Here is a 22,137-nt window from a genome sequence, read left to right as displayed (position 1 = left end):
TAGAATACAACAGTATTCAAAAAAATAAATAAAAAGTTATGTCCCGGCCGAGATTCGAACTCCGGTCTCTCGCTTCCCAGCCCGACTCCTTACGCACTGCTCCACAGTAACTTGCTTAGCGATAATTCAATGACGGTATATAAACAAAAAAAAAACAGGTTTATAACAATATCTTGACGATTAGAACTGGCGCGCGAATGAAGAAATGCGTGCGGTCTTCTCGTGCGGTTCTATCGTGCGGTCCCCGTCCATACCACTAGCGAACATTCGTTCGTTCGTTCGTTCGTTCGTGCGGATAACCTTAAGGTGCGTATTCATTATCCGCACGAACGAACGAACGAACGAACGAATGAAAGTGCGGTATATTTAGACGGGGACCGAACGCATGCGGCCGTTCGTTCGTTCGTTCGCTCGACCATCCGTTTCGAGTCGGTACATCAAAGGCGTTCGCCAACAAATGCCTCCGGTCTTCTCGTGCGGTTCTATCGTACGGTCCCCGTCCATACCACTAGCGAACATTCGTTCGTTCGTTCGTTCGTGCGGATAATGAATACGCACCTTTTAGATGAAAAATCAACATTTTCAATCTTAAATAACTAGGAAAATATTAATTTTCTGAAAAGATGTTATAGAACATTTTTTGCTTAGAATTCATCCCTTTGTTGATTTTTATAATTAAAATGGGTGACTTATTTTTCATCCCCGAGAAGGGGTGGTACTCACCCCCAGGGTGAAAGCACACCTCGATATTATGTAACTTTTGTTTCTTAGATATATCTCTATTGACTGTTACAATTTCACGTCAATCGGTGCAGGTGTTCAGAATTCGGACCCTAAAACCCTCGCTTACTGGCCTAGTTCTGAATGAAGCTTAATTCTTGACCTAACGAGACTTTCTATTAGACCATTACCACAGTTCGCATCCAATCGCGAATACACAAAAAACAAGCGAAGATGACCAGCTGGTACTAAATAAGCTGTGATCATTGCTAAACATTTTTTGGCGTTTATTTGGACATTGACTTAAATTTACCTAAAAAATATATTGTATAGATGATTGTGTAAATAAATTTTGAATCAGTTTCGAAATGGTCGCTGCAACTTTTTCAACAGTTTCTTTTTAAAAAAATTTCAGGTATTTTCACTGTAATGTGTTACAACGTACTCTGTGACAAGTACGCCACTAGACAAATGTACAGTTATTGCCCGTCCTGGGCTCTTAATTGGGACTACAGAAAAAAGGGAATTATGGAAGAAATACAGCACTATGGTGCAGATATAATCAGTTTACAAGAGGTGGAACTAGAACAATTTTATAATTTCTTTATGCCCGAATTGAAAAACCAAGGCTACCATGGCATATATTCGCCCAAATCGAGAGCGAAACACATGGCAGAGTCCGAAAGAAAACACGTAGATGGTTGTGCGATATTCTATAGAACATCAAAGTAAGTACCGTACGGTCGAAAATAAACGGCGTCAAAGTGTGCTTGGAAATGAAGAGATCACTATCATTTAATATGGAAAATTTTATGAGATATATATGTCATCGATCGTTATTTCCAAGCCAACTTGACGCCATTTTTTTCGCTCGCACATTTTTGTAAAAATCTAACAAATTGTTAGTATTAATTTAGCTACCTTATTTTAGGCTTATTTAGCTCGTAATAAATCACAGAGGAATAAACCCTTTTAAAAAATTGTAGGTAGTTTCTGACTAAATTTGTGCATATTTTCAGGAAGCTTTATATTTTAAGCAGGTATCTGATAGGATTTCTAAAAAGAAAAGCGGAAAAGATGTTTGGCTTCTAATTTTTTTCTTAGTATAGTTAATTTCAACATTTTGTATAAAAAATCACTCCTATACCGGGTGCGTCTCAAAAGTGGCTCACCCCTATAACTTTTTTATTTTTTCGGATAAAAAAACGAGATTTGGTGTGTTAGTATAGGACATAAATTAGGATTGATTGACGTATTCAATTGTTTTCGGTCACTCCCTGTTTCACCGGAAATGACTACAACTTTTGATTTTTAAATGGCACCCTCGGTATTTTTTTACTTTATTCGATAGAAAATGACATTCTGAATAGAATGACATATCATATGTCAACTTTTGACATTCTAGCTTAATAAAAAGTAGTATTTTAAAATTCAATCTAGAGTGCGATGGTTATGTTAAAAACACTAATTCTTAATCAAGGAGCCTTGGAAAAATAGATTTGATCGTCTAATGTTTTTAGTGTCTTGTCCTGACCAGTTAGAAAATGCTTAAATCGTATTTTTAATTATATCTCATTTTTTTTAAATGGAACGAGGGTGGCTCATTAGCATATTTGGAAAAAGCATTTTGTTACGAATAATTTGATACCACACACTTGTTATTTCTAGTCAAATTTTCGTTACAAACTGCAAGTTATAATTTCAAATAAATCATATGCGAAAATGTCAAAAGTTGACATATGATATGTCATTCTATTCAGAGTTTTATTTTATATGGAATAAAGTAAAAAAATACCGAGGATGCCGTTTAAAACTCAAAAGTTGTAGTCATTTCCGGTGAAACAGGAAGTGACCGAAAACAATTGAATACGTCAATCAGTCCTGATTTATATCATATACATACATACCAAATCTCGATTTTTTTAATTGAAAAAAATAAAAAGTTATTTGGGTGAGCCACTTTTGAGACGCACCCGGTATACTCGTACTTTTTAAGGAGACTTGTAAAATAATTTAGTCTTCTGAATTAGCAATAATAAAATTGAAAGTTGTTCATACTTCACTGAATTATTGTGAAAATAATGTAGCCAGGCGCATTCGCCATATTATTTCATTGAAATATAAACAATGTATTTTCTAAAAACAATAATTACTAATAGCCAAATCTCCAATTGTCCGTAATATTATGCCTCTTTTTGTTACTGTTTAAAATACAGGGTAGCGGTATGCCTAAAGTATAGGTCGTCCTGTAAGAGAATGTATTATTTTGACAGATGTATGTAAAAAAATTACAAATAAAGCAATATACTTTTGATTTAGATATGCAGTCACAGTTACTGCCATATTCTTTAGCTGAACAGGCTATAGAATACAGTAGGGATAAGGAATGTGTTGTTTAATTTTATATATTAATAACAGTACTCTACTTGTAAGAGCAACAATTTCAAACGTTATTCTTGGGAACGTCCATTTCAAGATTATTTCCTTTTCAGATTTACTTTAATAAAGGACCACTTAGTAGAGTTTAACCAATTGGCTATGGCAAATGCCGATGGATTAGAGCATATGTTAAATAGAGTGATGCCAAAAGATAACATCGGTTTAGCCGCATTGCTCCAAACAACAGAAAATGCTTGGGAAAATGGTAAGCCTGTGTTTTCATTTTAAAACTGGAAATTTAATACGGAATTCTATAGCGCCACCTGATGCGCCCTTTATCAAACAACCGATTCTGGTTTGTACGGCGCATATCCACTGGGATCCCGAATTTTGTGACGTCAAACTTATTCAAACAATGATGCTAAGCAACGAGCTCAAGTCAATTTTAGAAGAATCTGCTCAAGCACTTCGATCTAACAATGTCAACATTTCTGATTCCAGCAGTATTCAGTTGGTAAGCTTTTTGTTAGTTTTATTTTAAATATCAATATTAATTATAGGACCTCTGTCTAAAATATCAAATAATGTTTAGCCCTAAAAGCACACCCTTCTCATTTCTTCTATATATGCGTGTTTTTCTTTTAGGTTTTATGTGGAGATTTCAACTCGTTGCCAGATTCAGGTGTAATTGAATTTTTAAGTACGGGCAGGGTATCACAGGATCATAAAGACTTTAAAACATTTAGCTATAAGGCTTGTTTAGAAAAGATTCTCAGCTGTGATAAACCCAATGATTTTACGCATTCCTTCAAACTGGCATCTGCATACAATGACGAAATTATGCCATTTACAAATTACACGTAAGTATATCATTATTTTTTAACATGTAGAGATATAAAGTAATACTAGGATAGATTATAATATGTGTAAAATGTATATTCAACTATTTCAATTCATTTTTTTCAGGTTCGAATTTAAGGGCATCATTGATTATATATTTTATGCGAAAAACACCATGACACCTCTAGGTCTTCTTGGTCCAATATCGCAAGAATGGTTATCGCAAAACAAAGTTATCGGTTGTCCACATCCTCATGTATATTCTGATCATTTTCCTCTCCTGGTTGAACTCGAAATGGTACCGACGATAACTTCATCAATAAATGGGATTATCAGGTAATAACTTATGAAAATATCCAAAAATAATCTAATGAGTCATTATTAAGCTATTAAAGCAAACACACACAGAAACACAAAAATATGCAGAGTTGCATGTGATTGTGTTTGAATTTCCATTAGGGTATCTGAATCATTGTTTTAAACGTTAACTGTATACTGGTAGCAAGGTGTCCATAATTGTTACATTTGCTGTCCTCCATTCGCGAACTTCGAGTTCCGGGCTTTACGCCCTGGGGCTACTCGAGAACGGTTCTGAAAGGAGCTGTGCGCGATAGCCTCGTGCCTCCATACGGTGCGGAACAGGTCTGAAACTTTATGACTCAATTGAATGGAGTGAGAGTATCGCGTTCTTGAACAGTTCAGAGCTGCTCAACTGCGCGAAAGGAGGACAGCAATTGATATCTCTGCCTCTCGCTCAAAACTAGTGTCGCATATTAGTGTGGTGCAGTGTTTTACCGTTGATTGAAAGAATAGGGAAGATACACATCCTAATGGGCGAATTCGTTACAAGGCTAATTTGATTTATCCTTAAGTCTCAAGTGCTGTACGGTGGGGCGGCCACTCGTTCTGCGGCCAACGCATAAAACACTTATTTCTCTAATTCAGCTAGCGAAGGCATATCGAAGACGGTGTGGAACTGAAAGCGACAGTGTTGCCATATTAAAGTATGTAATATCTGTAATATATTTGATAAAAATAACTTTGAAAAATCTCCATTATGTATTGAAAATTTATTCGTGTTAAACATAGAATAAACAACAAAAATAAATACCCTTTTATAGGTACTGATTATGTCGTATGATCGAAAAAAGTCGTTTAGTTAGCTTGGAAATCACGATTGACATTTACCATAATATTTTACATAATATGAGATAACACCAATTTTCATTTCAAAGCCAACTCTGACGGCGTTCTTTGTTTAATCATATCTATACTAATAGTATATAAAATCCTTAAGTGACTGACATACTGATTAATCACGATCCTGCTCAAACCACTCAACGTAAGAAGCTCAATTTTGGCATACAGGTTGATTCTAGGGTGTAGAAGTTCGATAAGAAGGGATTTTTCGAAATTCCAGTTCCAAGAGGGTGAAACCACCCCTCAAATATTTTTTATTTTTTATTTAAAAAACGGTCAAGTTTCCGAAAGAACGCTTAAACACGTATATTTTATTTTGTTTTTTTACATATTTTTTTTTGTTTCGAAAAATCTGGTCATTGATTAATCACGATCCTGCTTAAAGCGCTTGACGTAAAAAGCTGATTTTTGGAAAACAGATTGTTTTTAGGGTGTAGAGGTTCGATAAGAAGGAATTTTTCCAAACTCGAATTCTAAGGGGGTGAAACTATCCCTCAAATATTAAAATATTTTTTATTTAAAAACCGGTGAGTTTTTCGGAAAAACTCTTAAACACGAATATTTTATTTTGTTGTTTTACATATTTTAAGATTTTTTATAAATTTATACAGGGTGTTTCATAAAATATGACCATTGAGTAATCACGATTCTGCTTAAACTGCTTGACGTTTAAAGCTGATTTTTGGCAAATGGATTGACTCTGGGGTGTAGAGGTTCGATAAGGAGGGGTTTCTCGAATCTCAAATTCCAAGAGGGTGAAAACGCCCCTCAAATATTACAATATTTGTTATTTAAAAAACGGTTAGTCTTTCGGGAAAACGCTTGGACAAGGATAATTTATTTAGTTTTTTTACATATTTGAAATTTTTTAAAAAATCATACAGGGTGTTCCAAAAAGTTGGGTAATTTCTTAACCACGATTCTGCTTAAACTGCTTGACGTAAAAAGCTTATTTTTGGCAAACGGATTTTTCCAAAGTCAAATTCCAACGAGATGAAATTACCCCTCAAATATAACAAAGTTATATAATAATATCGGCATATTGTTTTTTCTCATGCTGACATAAATGTGAGAAAATTTTATCCAGTTTGTATGTTATTGGAAATTCTTGCTTTGCTTTATCATCACCATTACAGATGATTAATTCGACGCGAACGAAGTCGCTGGTACACGCTAGTAATATTATAATTAAATTGTTTAATGATAGAAAATTCGTATTATTAACGTATTGTACCCAAAATCCGTAAATCTACGGATTTATCAGTGGGTCTGGCAACACTGTCTGCGGCAACCACTCCCTCTGTCAACTGAAAGTAGAACTACGGTAGAGTATTCTTTATCCGCCGCGCTGTAAACATCGGCGCGCAGCGGCGCAGAGCTAAACTAAATCTCAGGCAGGCTGACAATAACGCCAGCTACATCTTGGACAGGTTTTGTGCCAAGAAGTCGCCCATATTTCTTCAATCAACGGTTTTACTTACTTTTTCAAAAGTTCTGATTATATAGTCTGTGAAACGAATAAATTTGAATTTGACAGTTCTCGCGGGCTTTTCTAGTGTTAATTTTATTAGGTTAGCAACTTGCGGCCATGCTGACGCAATGCCGTCTCTAATAGAACAGCCCCGAAACGAGATTTATGACGTCACGCTGGTTAAATACTACGGATTAATAAATATGTTGTAGATTACATGGAAAACATAATAATTCCTCGTATTTTTGGTTTGTATTTTAAAAATTATATAGTTTACATGAAATATACATAATATACAGTTAATAAATACAATATATATATATATATATATATACCTATTTATAGTAATAAATAACTTTCGCAAATAAACTATGAACCATACAAATGCAGCAAATGTTTTACAATATACAAATAATGAATAGGTACTAAAGTACTAAGATAATGGGTAAAATGTAAAATATATTTTAATTTAACAAACAACATTCAATATCTACTACTTACTATGGCAGAAATCGTATTCCATAGTCAATGTAGATAGTTTTAGTGTTAAGAATAATAATTTAAAAAAATATGAGGTCATCTTTTGACAAGTTTATATTAGTTTATTAATTGCAGTAAACATTATGTGGTGTGAATATTTTATATGTAATTTTTTGGATTATATTCGACACTATTTTTTTCATATGACACAACACTGATGAAGGCTATGATGTTAGCCGAAACGTTTTTTTTAACCAAAAAAAATAATGAAAAAACAAATGAAAACTTAATCAGCGTTTTTCCCGAACCTAAATCCCAAGAGAATAAAAAATTTTAGAATAATTTTACATATAAAATGACAGCGATCTTTATTTCATAGTCATCGCTGCAGCCTTTTTTCCATGATATTGTATTATTTGCAAATATAATTTTTCGAACATTGATACTTGCAAAATATACATATACATTTTGTGAATGCAAATAATAATACATCACTATTAGTAGATATTGAATGTTTTTTTGTTAAATTAGATCGATTTTCAAACCCCAAAATTTAAAATATATTTTACATTTTACCCATTATCTTATGTACCTATTCATTATTTGTATATTGTAAAACATTTGCTGCATTTGTATGGTTCATAGTTTATTTGCGAAAGTATTTATTACTATAAATAGGTATATATATATATATATATATATATATATATATTGTATTTATTAACTGTATATTATGTATATTTCATGTAAACTATATAATTTTTAAAATACAAACCAAAAATACGAGGAATTATTATGTTTTCCATGTATTCTACAACATATTTATTAATCCGTAGTATCTAACTAGCGTGACGTCATAAATCTCGCTCGGAGGCTGTTCTATTAGAGACGGCATTGGTCTGATATTTAGAAATGTCAAAAGCTGATGACATTTTACTTTTGACAATAGTGCTGATTTTTGTCAAAGATTTTTTTAAGGAGAGGAAGAACTGTCACTTGTTTTATTATTTTCCTTTTCTATTTCACGAAAGTAAAAAGAGTTACCTATCTGATTCGTTCAGGCACTCAATTTAAAGAATATCAGTAACTTTTTTGACAGAGGAATTTTATATTTACCATGTTGGTAAAAAATAACGGTCAAAATTCAAAGTTATTCATTTTATAGACTATACCTACTGGAATACAGTAAAGCCATTTATGTTGCTTCGAAACAGCGCTAAGATAAGCTACTTTTCAATCTTGCTTTATTAGTAATGAATTTGTAGGTAGCAACCGGCGGTGTGACACTAGAAATTAGCCATTGTCGCCTTCGCATCGCTGTACCTGTTGGACATTTTGTCACTCCATGCCATCAGACAGAACTGTTACTTTATTCACTCACCCAGTGTACATTTCGGATGTACATAAACCTTTTCATAAATTCTTAATCGGTACCTGACGGCCTCACTCCGAATAGGATGTCAAAAATTAACACAAAAATCAAATGACTTTTTTTATATAACAATCAAGTTACATTGTAAGGTTGTATATGTAAATATTCAAAGAACGCACATATACACATCGTCATCGCTGCTATCATCCCAAACTGAGGTTGCTGTGATTTTTTAAATTATATTTATGTTTACCTTTCACGTAATGTAAAATTGCTGGGACCTAAAATGTAAAAACTGATTGATGAAGTATAACACAAAATAAAAATCACCGCGACCTTGATAATATTCATTTTTCAAAATGTTTTTAATTGTTAGACTTATAAATAATTAAGTCGATTTTTGTTTCTAAAAGTAATTGGTTTTCAAGTCAAACTTTTGTTATACAGGGTTGTTCACCACAGACGACACGGAGTATTGTAGCTAAACGATTAGATTTTTACAAATTGTAAGTTTTGTGTTCGTTAAAGGACTATTAGAGCTACAATTTATGTATATATGAGTGTCCCAAATAAATAAAAATATCAAAGTTGTATTTTTTTAAATGGAACACCCTGTATATTATTACATTTTTAGTTTCTACGATTAAAATAAAGGTAAATTTGATTAAGGTTTATCACACTTACACCTTACCGTTTTTGAAATATTTTCAATTTTGTGAAATTGGAGTAAAAATTTCAAGGCTTCATTTCTACAAGGATATCAAAGTTTTTAATACTAAATATTTACTGAACTTTAAGTATCGATCAGTTATTGTGTTGCAACAATAGAAATAATACTACCTCATACAGAGTGTCTAAAAATTTATTTTAAATAATTTCTAGCTATAAACGGCAATAACTTGTTTAATTTAAATGGAACACCCTGTATATTTTAGAAGAATCAGATGTACAATTTAATTGTCCATCAAATTGTATTTCACCATTATTTACCTATCTCTTCAAGTTTTCGTAGAAAATGCATTTTCTTATAATTTAGACCTCATTTATCAATATACCCATACAAAATTCAGTTTTTTAGTATTTGGAGCAATTATTTTAGAAATATTTAAATAATTTTTTTTATTTTTTAATGACATATACGAACTATATCGACAATATTAGTATATGTACCCTTTAAAAATTTGTTACATCTTTAAAAATAATCTAAAATGTCAATATTCCATGGCTATATTGATAATTGAGGTCTAAATTATAAGAAAATGCATTTTCTACGAAAACCTGAAGACATAGGTAAAAAATGATATAATACTATTTAATAGACAATTAAATTATGCATCTGATTCTCATAAAATATATAGGGTGTTTCATTTAAGTTAAAGAAGATATTGCCTTTTAAAGCTAGTTATTATTTAAAATAAATTTTTAGACACTCTGTATAAGGTAATATAATTTTTATTATTGCAACACAAAATTTAGTAAATAGAAATACTTCGGTACAAGATTTGGTTTTAAAAACTTAAATACGCCTAGAGAAATAAAGCATTAAAATTATTACTGTATTTTGACAAAAACCCAAATATTTCAAAAACGCTAAGATTAAAATGCGGTAAACCTTAATCAAATTTACCTTTATTTTAATCATAGAAACTAAAAATGTAATAATATATAGGGTGTTTGGTTCGGTTTCATTTAAAAAAAATACAACTTTGATACAGTACAAGCTCACTAATATGAACACGAAAAATCCTGATATGTTCATATTACGGAAACTGTTTATACTAATGAAGGTCGCAAAAATATTAAAAAACATAGTCAAACTGCATACAGTTTTTATTATTTTGAGAATACATTTATTTCAAATCCTTTGCACAAAAATATGAAGTGATTTTGGATTGTTTTTACTTAATAGACAGATTAGCTAAAACAGCTTTTTCGTGAATTTTTTTAGAGTTATGATTTCACTTATATTAGACGCGTTCTGTTGAGTCCATTCTATTGCAACATCTAAAGCCTTAATTGCTTCACAATGTAAAGCATTTAATGCTTCCTATGACTAATGGTTTAATTTTTTAATCTGCGACAGTCGAAGAAAAACTGTGGAATAACTATAATGAAATTGTATCTACTACGTAATATGCATTCCAGACAGGTTCAAACGAGTTTATTTGTTCCGTTCATATTACCGAGATTATACGATGTTCATATTACAGAGTAGCCTTAATAAAAAATATTGTGTTCATATTACTGGGTTGTTCATAACAGCGCGTGTTCATAATACCGAGCTTGTACTGTATTTTTTATTTATTTGGGACAATCTGTATCTTGTAAAAATATTTTTAAATTGTAGCTCTAATAGTCCTTCAACGAACCCAAAACTTACAATTTGCAAAAATCTAATAGTTTAGCTACAATACACCGCGTCGAATGTGGTGAACAACCCTGTACATATTTAAGCAAAATCATATTTAAGCTTGTAATTTAATGTTGAATCTCTTAATGTTTGCAAGAAAATACTGTGTTATAGTTCATTGTAAGTCATTTTGTAAGCATAAATGCTTAAAAGCTGAGGTTTGTATTTCACAGCAGTTGAAATTACTTAGCACTAATTATAAGTATAATTTAATATCAAATTCCTTTAGTGCCAGTATGTAAAAAATTAGTGTAATTTTTTCATATTATATCCTTTTTACTGTGTACTTTATTTTATTGATATCAACATTATTGGCTCTATAGGAATACTGACACTTTATGTAATATTTTACGCGTCCAATAGAAATAGCTTTTCATCTAGTAGAATATGTATTATATATTAGTTGAATCATATAATAAGTGATAATTTGTGATTAGAAAAGCCGTTTCTATTTTTACTATCGTTTCTGGTCATTTTTAGACAAAAAAATACAAAAAATACTTTTCAACGCATCTAAAAAAACTCTTTATAGTTAATATATGATTTTTAATTTTTTATACCAAACTTTTATACTTGCATAATTGTATATGTTGCACAAAAATAACCTAAACAATATACAGGGTGTTTCAAAACAAATGCGAAAAACTTTAGGGGGTGATTCCTTGTTCAAAATAAAGGGTAGTTTGCTTTATAAACGTTGGGTCAAAAGTCAACCATTAGGGAGATATCGAGGTACAAAGATGGCGGAAAAATAATGTTTATATTTTTTATCTTGAAAACGAAAAGAGATAGACTAATGAAATTTTATGGAAGCATTACTGTTATGAAAACACATTTTCAGGTAATTTTTTTACTTTTTTAAAACGATTGGAAGGGGTTGAAATAAACTACCCCTATCATTTTTGTTAACGAAATTTAAAGAAAAATCTTATCAAAAACATGCAAATGCTTTAATTTGGATAGTTTAGTTTGTTTAGAAACTTTTTTACCTCTTGTGTTTTTTTGATAAAACTCACCGATTGGAAATTAAAAAATAAAATGTAAAGCATTACATGTCAGGACAAAAAACATTTTTAGATTAAGAATCTAGTGATAATAACGATAATAATAATCATCTAGATAATAACGTATTGCCGTAAGTAATGTCAAATAAAATAATATAGGAACATCCTAAAAAGTAACAGCGGCCGACTAGATTTTTTCCTAAAAAAATTACAGCAGCCCACTAGATTCTTTATCAGAAAATGTTTTTTGTCCTGACATGTAATGTTTTACATTTTATTTTTTAATTTCAAATCGGTGAGTTTTATCAAAAAAATACAAGAGATAAAAAAGTTTCTAAACAAACTAAACTATCCAAATTAATTTTTTTGCATGTGTTTGATAAGATTTTTCTTTAAATTTCGTTAACAAGAATGATAGGGGTAGTTTACTTCAACCCCTTCCACTCATTTTAAAAAAGTGAAAAAATTACCAGAAAGTGTGTTTTAAATATTTCATAACAGTAATGCTTCCATAAAATTTTATTAGTCTATCTCTTTTCGTTTTCAAGATAAAAAATAAAAACATTATTTTTCCGCCATCTTTGCACCGCAATTGACTTTTGACCCAACGTTTATGAAGCAAACTACCCTTTATTTTGAACAAGGAATCACCCCCTGAAGTTTTTCGCATTTGTTTTGAAACACCCTGTATAAAAACGGTGCCACTTTGTTTTTGTATTTATTATCAATTTTTTATAGATTGTAAAAAAATGTAAGAACTAGTCACAAGATTAATTGACAGTATTTGGGTAAAACTTGGAATTTATTCTTTATTGTTATCTCTGTTATATCTGTTTTTGACTTTTATATATAAGTTAAAAAAATCATTAAATCTGATATATAACATGAAAATTTACTAAAGACTAAGTTGTAAAATAATTTTAGAAAAACAAATTTTAATATGACTTTATTATTAGATTATTATATTTAGTAATCCCAATGACTGCAAAATCAAGTGAATAATTCAAGTAAGCAAAAATATTTTCATACAAAATTTTCTAATGCCTACCTAAAAATAGGAAAATGTTTTAACAATGTCTAATTAGACGTTGGATATAGCGAAAGTTGTACTTTAAAAAACAAGGCAGAACACTATCCACAACTTATGTTGTTGGTCTACAGGGTTGTCTCAATACAACCTGCATAAGTTAATTATTTTTGATTCTTTTCATAAATTTCCTTAATATGAATTTTATATTGCTATCGATACATTTAAAAATGTTATTAAGTATAGTCTATAAAATGAATAACTTTGAATTTTGACCGTTATTTTTTACCAACATGGTAAATATAAAATTCCTCTGTCAAAAAAGTTACTGATATTCTTTAAATTGAGTGCCTGAACGAATCAGATAGGTAACTCTTTTTACTTTCGTGAAATAGAAAAGGAAAATAATAAAACAAGTGACAGTTCTTCCTCTCCTTAAAAAAATCTTTGACAAAAATCAACACAATTGTCAAAGTAAAATGTCATCAGCTTTTGACATTTCTAAATATCAGACCAATGCCGTCTCTAATAGAACAGTCTCGAGGCAGAGATTTATGACGTCACGCTAGTTAGATACTACGGATTAATAAATATGTTGTAGAATACATGGAAAACATAATAATTCCTCGTAATTTTGGTCTGTATTTTAAAAATGATATAGTTTACATGAAATATACATAATATACAGTTAATAAATACAATATATATATATATTTATAGTAATAAATAACTTTTTGCAAATAAATTATGAACCATACAAATGCAGCAAAATGTTTTACAATATACAAATAATGAATAGGTACATAAGATAATGGGTAAAATGTAAAATATATTTTATATTTTGGGGTTTGAAAAATCGATCTAATTTAACAAAAAACATTCAATATCTACTAATAGTGATGTATTATTATTTGCATTCACAAAATGTATATGTATATTTTGCAAGTATCAATGTCACGAAAAAATTATATTTGCAAATAATACAATATCACGGAAAAAGGCTCTACGATGGCTATGAAATAAAAAGATCGCTGTCATTTTATATGTAAAATTATTCTAAAAATTTTTTATTCTCTTGGGATTTAGGTTCGGGAGAAAAACGCTGATTAAGTTTTCATTTGTTTTTCATTATTTTTTTGGTTAAAAAAAACGTTTAGAGAGCTAACATCATAGCCTTCATCAGTGTTGTGTCATATGAAAAAAATAGTGTCGAATATAATCCAAAAATTACACATATAAAAAAATATTCACACCATAATGTTTTACTGCAATTAATAAACTAATATAAACTTGTCAAAAATATGACCTCATATTTTTTTTAAATTAATATTCTTAACCCCTAAAACTATCTACATTGACTATGGAATACGATTTCAGCCATAGTAAGTAGTAGATATTGAATGTTGTTTGTTAAATTAAAATATATTTTACATTTTACCCATTATCTTAGTACTTTAGTACCTATTCATTATTTGTATATTGTAAAACATTTGCTGCATTTGTATGGTTCATAGTTTATTTGCGAAAGTTATTTATTACTATAAATAGGTATATATATTGTATTTATTAACTGTATATTATGTATATTTCATGTAAACTATATCATTTTTAAAATACAAACCAAAAATACGAGGAATTATTATGTTTTCCATGTAATCTACAACATATTTATTAATCCGTAGTATTTAACCAGCGTGACGTCATAAATCTCGCTTCGCGGCTGTTCTATTAGAGACGGTATTGCGTCAGCATGGCCGCAAGTTGCTAACCTAATAAAATTAACACTAGAAAAGCCCACGGGAACTGTCAAATTCAAATTTATTCGTTTCACAGACTATAACAGATTAAATTTAGGTTATTTTAATTTATAATTTTTATCTCAAATTTAAGAACAAACTGTTTATATTATTTTTATAATTATATTTTCTGGTATTGACTTATATTTTTCAAGTGCATTCTTACTTCGTACGTTGTATACAGGGTGATCCGAACTGTATTCCGGAAACTTCGGCAGCATATTCTGCAGATAAAAATAAGTAAAAATGTTCGTATAGATGTACGTCCAAAAATGTTTAGTTTCGGAGATACAGGGTTTTATTTTACAAAGTTTCATTTTTATTTCGATTTTTTTCAAATAATTTCTGCAGTGACGTCGATATTTGGATTAAAATTGGTGTTTGGGAGTTCTTTGACGTGAAAAGTTTGATTTTGATGTCAATATGACTCCTACTAGTAGAGGGCGCCACCTACATATTTTTAACTGGTTTGAATAGTAATAACTTTTCGTCCGTACCTGTATAAAACTACTGAGTAAAAAAATATACATTTACGACGCTTTTTACGTAAAAAAGGTCTCTTGGTAAAAATCGCTATGAGTAATGGTTTTCGAGATATTTGGAATCGAAATTATCAATACCTGAGATCATAATTTTGAAATGTTTTTGTACGTAAAGTTCAATAAAAACTGTTTTATCATCATTTTTTTACGGAATAAATATGATTAATTTAAAAAAATAAAAATTTCCCAAAACTTATTTGGATGTATCTTTGTTTAACAAAAATAAAATAAAGATAACTTATACTAAAAATAAAAGAACATTTTAAGTTGATATTTGAAATAAACAAAACTAATATATATCATTTACATCACTGTTTTCATCAAGTTGATGATGGCTGATGGATACTTCATTTATTACTTTCAAACTTTCAATACACTGAAAAAAAGGATCTCTCAGTCGATATGAATATGACTTTGACCCAAAAGATTGGTGCTTTTCAATAGGGCCAAGCACGACGTTTCTTTACCCAAAGCATTAACTATCTTTTCATAAGCTTTAAAAAATTACTTTAGAGAATAGAAGAATCTATCTATCCAAAGTATTTCACCCCCATATATATTTCCATTTATCTATCCAAAGTATTTCACCCTATATATAATATTTCTTGACCCAAAATTACTATGCAAAGAAATTCTTCCTACAAGAAAAATAGTCTCTTTGATTCATGCAAAAATTCTTGATTGAAAATGGACATTTCTTGATTAAAAAGACACTTTTCTTAAACCAATAGCGAATACCATTGACTCTACTAAAATTTATTTTGATCTAAAAGTAGTCTATACATCATATACAGGCATATTACGAGGTATATTATTTTCTGTGAAATAACTATCTACTCAACGTGTTTATTTTTGGTCAATAATGGCATGTATTGACTATTTCCATTCAAAATATCTTGAGATCGGTTGCTCGTAGAGATTTTTACAAAGAGATATTTTTTACGTAAAAAATCACAGAGATTTATATTTTTTCCCTCGGTAGTTTTATACAGGTACGGACAAAAAGTTATTACGGTTCAAAACAGTTAAAACACATGTAGGTGGCGCCCTCTACCAGTAGGAGTCATATTGATAACAAAATCAAATTTCTCATGTCAAAAAACCCCCAGACGCCAATTTTCATCTAAATATTGACGTTACTTCAGAAATTATTTGGAAAAAATTGAAATAAAAATGAAATTTCTACACCCTCTGTATCTCCAAAACTAAGCATTTTAGGAACTACATTTATACGAACTTTTTTACCTATTTTTATCTGCAGAATATGCTACCGAAGTTTCCGGAATACAATTCGGACCACCCTGTATACTCCTCTTATACAGGGTTTTTCAATCAACTGGTACATTACAACTTTTCTAATTTAGATACAAGTTTGAATGATTTAATTTAAGGTTACTAGGTGGCAATTTCTCAAAAATACTCTCCACTCTATATACCGATTTTTCAATTTTGAATTCTCTGATAGCATAAACACATTTGGTCATACTGCTATATACCTAAGTCACAACATTAGAGCCATTTGCAAAGAGAAAGATAATTATTTTTCAGCAATTTTGCATTTTTCATAGATTGATGTCGCTTGTCTTTAAAGTTTTTTAAATTTTTAGAATAATTAATTAATTTTTATACAACGTTAAAAATCTATAAAAAATAGATTTTTTAAATGTGAGTACCCATTATTCTTTCTAGTTTTCGTTAAAAATACAGGTAACTAAAGTACAAATTATAAATTTATGAAAAAACTGCAATGGTATTGAAGAATATTTAATTGTATTATGCTCTGCAATTGACTTTTTTTGATAAAATTGAAATTATTTCAAAAATGGTTAAATTTAGCTATATGACATTATACACAGAATCTAATATGTTTAAAATAATCAAATTGTAAATGTTACAGAAAGGAAAATATTGTAAAAACAAAGTAGGACTGGAGACAACCTTGAAACATTCAAATTTGTACTTAAATTATATCGTAAAAATGTTCTAATGAACCCCTTGCGTGAAACACTGTATAACTATCAATACAAAAACATGTTTTTATTGGATTTTTTTGCAAAATGTTAAGAAACAACTTCGCTATCATATATATATATATTGTGTTCATTAGGCCAAGCTTTTCGTGTAAATATTTTTATTTTATATCGCTTTAAATTGTTCCAGTTTTGATTTAAAATAAAAATTTAAATTTCTTTACGACTATTTCAATGAAAACTGTGATATAACAATATGTAATATCAATACTTTAAATTAAAACTGGCGCATAATATTGAACCTCTACTTTTTAGTGTTTATGAGATTTCTAATAGATGTTTTAATTAGGTACTTAAATTTGATTTGTTGTTTAAATGAAATCTATCAGCATTTATTATATTATGAAAGTGTAAAAAAATATAATTTATAAGTTTCCTATAAATTTTGATTGTTAGATATTCCGAAAATTGATTTAGCCAGTTATTCACATTCGGAAAGTATGCTGAGGGACTCACAAAGCAACGTTAAACTGTAATGTTTATCAGACAGTATGATTACAATTTATTGATCTATCTTACAAGAACATTTATAGACACTAGCAGTATACTTTCCAAATGACTAGAAATTATGAAATTAGGTCGGAATATTTAATAAATAAATTTTATATGGTACATTTTTCATAGAACAAAACACCAAATTCTTCATAGGTTTGTAACCAATCAAAATTACGCTCACTTTATATATTGTTATATAGCTATATAGGCTAAGAGCTAGCAACGTTTTCGAGAAAGTATTTTAAGAAAGCTGCCTCTTTGATAAATCTTTTACTATGCTCTCTGGAACAGCATGCGGACCGGCTGGCTGCCGAAACACGTTGCGTTCACTACTGCGCATCGGATGAAGATCCTATATGTTTTTTATTTAGTCCGTTAAATTCTAGTATTGAATATAAATCGAACAAGTCTCCATAGCGCAGCACGCAGAGGTTCCGCCTATGAAGCGAGAAGTCGAAGTTCGAGACTGGTTAGGAGTATAAAACTTTTTTATTTTATTTTCGTTTATATTCGGATAGTAAAGTATTAAATATTTATATTCAATACTAGAATTTAAAGAACTAATCAAAAATATTAGATATTCTTTCAGTGCGCAGTAGTGAACGCAACGTTTACCGGAAGCCAGACGGCCCGCACGCTGTTCCAGAGAGCATAGTTAAAGATCAAAGGGCCAGATTTCTTAAAATACTTGTTTTCCCGACGTTGCTAGCCCTCGCACCACTTTAGGGCTAAAAATATTGGAAAATCACAACATACTTTATACGAGTAATGTTTTTTTATTAGTTAGAAAATTACTATGTAATATCTGATTTATTATCATTTAAAATCACTTTGAAATAACGATGTTGTTATAAAAATTTCTCTCGATATTGAAATTACTTTTATTCTAAGTAAATATTTTATTATTTAAAAAATATATCATTATTAATACACTTCTATTGGTTAGATATACCTATTTTGCTATTGCTATATTATTAACTTTTTTGACTGAATTATTGTGATGAATGTTGTGATTAAGGAAATACAATCACCAAACATAAATATGTCTAGCATGACGTGAGCGTAATTTTTGACTATGCCAAACAAAATTGTGTTTATAGTTTAAAGACACCTAGTTTCATCTACTTGTAAAATATATCTGTATTTAGTACTGTGTAGATTATATTGCATTTTTAACTAACAAGTTCTCTAAGTTCAAAATCAAATCAGCCCTATTGCAAAATTGATCGTTTTTTACATCTTCTTTTTTTTGTGTAATTCTGACGAAAACGTTGATGAATTTCTCTTGTGGAATAATTCCCCGATCTCAATTTTATAATCTTATTTCTTAGTAGTGCTTAGGGTATCGGACAATGGTTTAATAATCCTTAAGCTAATATTAGACCTTAACAGATATTTATATAGAGAAAATAAACTTGAACCATAAGAAATGTCTTTCTTTAGTAAACCATCTCCTTGAAACTGATTAATTATATCTACAGATGTGCCAAAAATAAGTCTGCAACAAATGGTATCTTTTCCAAAAATCCTATTTACGTTTTCAGTAACTCTAATAAAAATACCATTTCTTGCGAACTTTTAGGTTCACCCTATATATTTAGTAGTTTCTTAGTTCTCCATTATTTATACCCTTTTTGCAATATCAACAATAAAAATGGCATTTTTATTTACCAGTGGTCTATATACCATCCTGGACAGTTCATATGCGTGGTCTGTATTTTAATGCATGCGACAGAGATAAATATAAATTATCGGTTGACAGACAGAGAGACAAAATGAAAACCGGCATACGGTGTTGCCGGTTTTTACGTGTGTAGGAAAAAATGTGCTAGAAAAAAAATAACTATTTTAAAAACTATGTATACTACTAAAATGAAGATAATATACAGGGTGGTCCGAACTGTATTCCGGAAACTTCAGCAGTATGTTCTGCAGATAAAAATAAGTAAAAAAGTTGCTATAAATGTATATCCTAAAATGCTTAGTTTCGGAGAAACAGGGTGTAGAAGTTTCATTTTTATTTCAATCTTTTCCAAATAATTTCTGAAGAAACGTCAATATTTCTTTGAAAATTGGTGTCTGGGAGTTTTTTGACATGAGAAATTTGATTTTGATGTCAATAAGACTCCTATTTGTAGGGGGCGCCACCTACATTTGTTTTAACTGTTTTGAAGAGTAATAACTTTTCGTCTATACCTGTATAAAACTACTGAGTGAAAAAATATACATTTTCGTGACTTTCTATGTAAAAAATGTCTCTTGGTAAAAATCATTACGGGCAACCGTTCTCGAGATATTTAGAATGGAAATAGTCAAAAAATAAACACGTTAGGTAGATAGTTATTTGACTGAAATAATAAATCTAGAAAGTTTTTATTTTTTTAAATTAATCATACATTTTTCTGCGAAGAAATGATGATAAAACAGTTTCTGTTGAACTTTTGGCACAAAAACATTTCAAATTTATGATTTCGGTCTTATAACTATTTATTCAACATGTTTAATTTATGTCAATGATGACAGGTATAGTCTGTGAAACGAATAGCTTTGAATTTGACAGTTCCCGCGGGCTTTTCTGGTGTAAATTTTATTAGTTTAGCAACTTGCGGCCATGCTGATACAATGCCGTCTCTAATAGAACAGCCTTGGAGCGACATTTATGACGTCACGCTAGTTAGATACTACGGATTAATTATGTTGTAGAATACATGGAAAACATAATTATTCCTCGTATATGTAATTTTTTGGATTATATTCGACACTATTTTTTTCATATGACACAACACTGATGAAGGCTATAAACGTTACCTATAACGTTTTTTTAAACCAAAAAAAAATAATAAAAAACCAAATGAAAACTTAAGCGTTTTCCCCGAACCTAAATCCCAACAAAATCAAAAATTTTAGAATAATTTTACATATAAAATGACAGTGATCTTTATTGCATAGCCATCCCTGACGCCTTTTTTTCTATGATATTGTATTATTTGCAAATATAATTTTTCGAACATTGATGCTTGCAAAATATACATATAAATTTTGTGAATGCAAATAATAATATATCACTATTAGTAGATATTGAATGTTTTTTGTTAAATTAGATCGATTTTCAAACCCCAAAATTTAAAATAGATTTTATATTTTACCCATTATTTTATGTACCTATTCATTATTTGTATATTGTAAAACATTTGCTGCAATTGTATGGTTCATAGTTTATTTGCCAAAGTATTTATTACGATAAATAGGTATATATATTGTATTTATTAACTGTATATTATGTATATTTCATGTAAACTATATCATTATTAAAATACAAACCAAAAATACGAGGAATAATTATATTTTCTATGTATTCTACAACATATTTATTAAACCGTGGTATCTAACTAGCGTGACGTCATAAATCTCGCTCCGAGGCTGTTCTATTAGAGACGGCATTGGTCTGATATTTAGAAATTTCAAAGGCTGATGACATATAACTTTTGTCAATTATGACATTTCGCGTTGATTTTTGCAAGAAGAGGAAGAACTGTTACTTGTTTTGTTATTTTCCTTTTCTATTTCACGAAAGTAAAAAGAGTTACCTATCTGATTCGTTCAGGCACTCATTTTAAAGAATATCAGTAACTTTTTGTAGCCATGTTGGTAAAAAATAACGCTCAAAATTTAAAGTTATTCATTTTATAGACTATATTGATAATTTCGATTCCAAATATCTCGAGAACCATTACTCGTAGCGACTTTTACCAAGAAACTTTTTTTACGTAAAAAACGTCATAAATGTATATTGTTTTACTCAGTAGTTTTATACAGGTACGGACGAAAAGTTATTACTCTTCAAACCAGTTAAAAATAGGTAGGTGGCGCCCTCTACAAGTAGGAGTCATATTGACATCAAAATGAAATTTCTCATGTTAAAAAACGTCCAGGCACCAATTTTCATCCAAATATTTACGTTATTTCTGAAATTATTTGGAAAAAATCGAAATAAAAATGAAACTTCTCCACCCTGTATCTCCGAAACTCAGCATTTTAGGACATACATTTATACAAACTTTTGTGAAAAATAAAGTTCCAACCCTAGATGCAAGATTTTCGTAAACGCCTACTTGTGCGGTGTGAGATTTTGATGCAAAATCTGGCAATACCGCATAGAAGAAATGTATCAACTCAACTTTTATCTCTTTTTAACACATTTGGTTTGTCATTAAGCGGTCTACATCACTGTCTTACACGTTAAAATCCAGACCACGCAGTTTCGATGAACAGATAGATCGGTATATCACTCTGTATACCTTTTGTTCAATTAATGGTTTCCTCCAAAAAATAACCTAATTTGTTGGAACGTTAACTTAAAATAAATAGATG

General features: G+C 30.0%; 1 protein-coding gene across 1 annotated transcript in view; it reads left to right on the top strand.

Moving 5' to 3' along the window:
• The window catches only part of LOC115884743 (CCR4-NOT transcription complex subunit 6), a 248,685-nt gene extending 239,747 nt beyond the window's left edge, over positions 1 to 8,938 (top strand). The window contains exons 6-11 of the mRNA XM_030903398.1: positions 1,136 to 1,448; positions 3,213 to 3,364; positions 3,417 to 3,613; positions 3,745 to 3,959; positions 4,066 to 4,275; positions 8,356 to 8,938. Coding sequence (XP_030759258.1) covers positions 1,136 to 1,448; positions 3,213 to 3,364; positions 3,417 to 3,613; positions 3,745 to 3,959; positions 4,066 to 4,275; positions 8,356 to 8,359 — 1,091 coding nt within the window. The 3' untranslated portion in view covers positions 8,360 to 8,938. The remainder of the gene's footprint in view (positions 1 to 1,135; positions 1,449 to 3,212; positions 3,365 to 3,416; positions 3,614 to 3,744; positions 3,960 to 4,065; positions 4,276 to 8,355) is intronic.
• The last annotated feature ends 13,199 nt before the right edge of the window (positions 8,939 to 22,137 follow it).

This window comes from Sitophilus oryzae, unplaced genomic scaffold, assembly GCF_002938485.1.
Source record: "Sitophilus oryzae breed Bouriz unplaced genomic scaffold, Soryzae_2.0 scaffold_357_pilon_pilon, whole genome shotgun sequence".
NCBI classification, from domain to species: Eukaryota; Metazoa; Arthropoda; class Insecta; order Coleoptera; family Curculionidae; genus Sitophilus; species Sitophilus oryzae.
The sequence above is the reverse complement of the archived record's forward strand: the minus strand, read 5'-3'. Positions and strand labels throughout refer to the sequence as shown.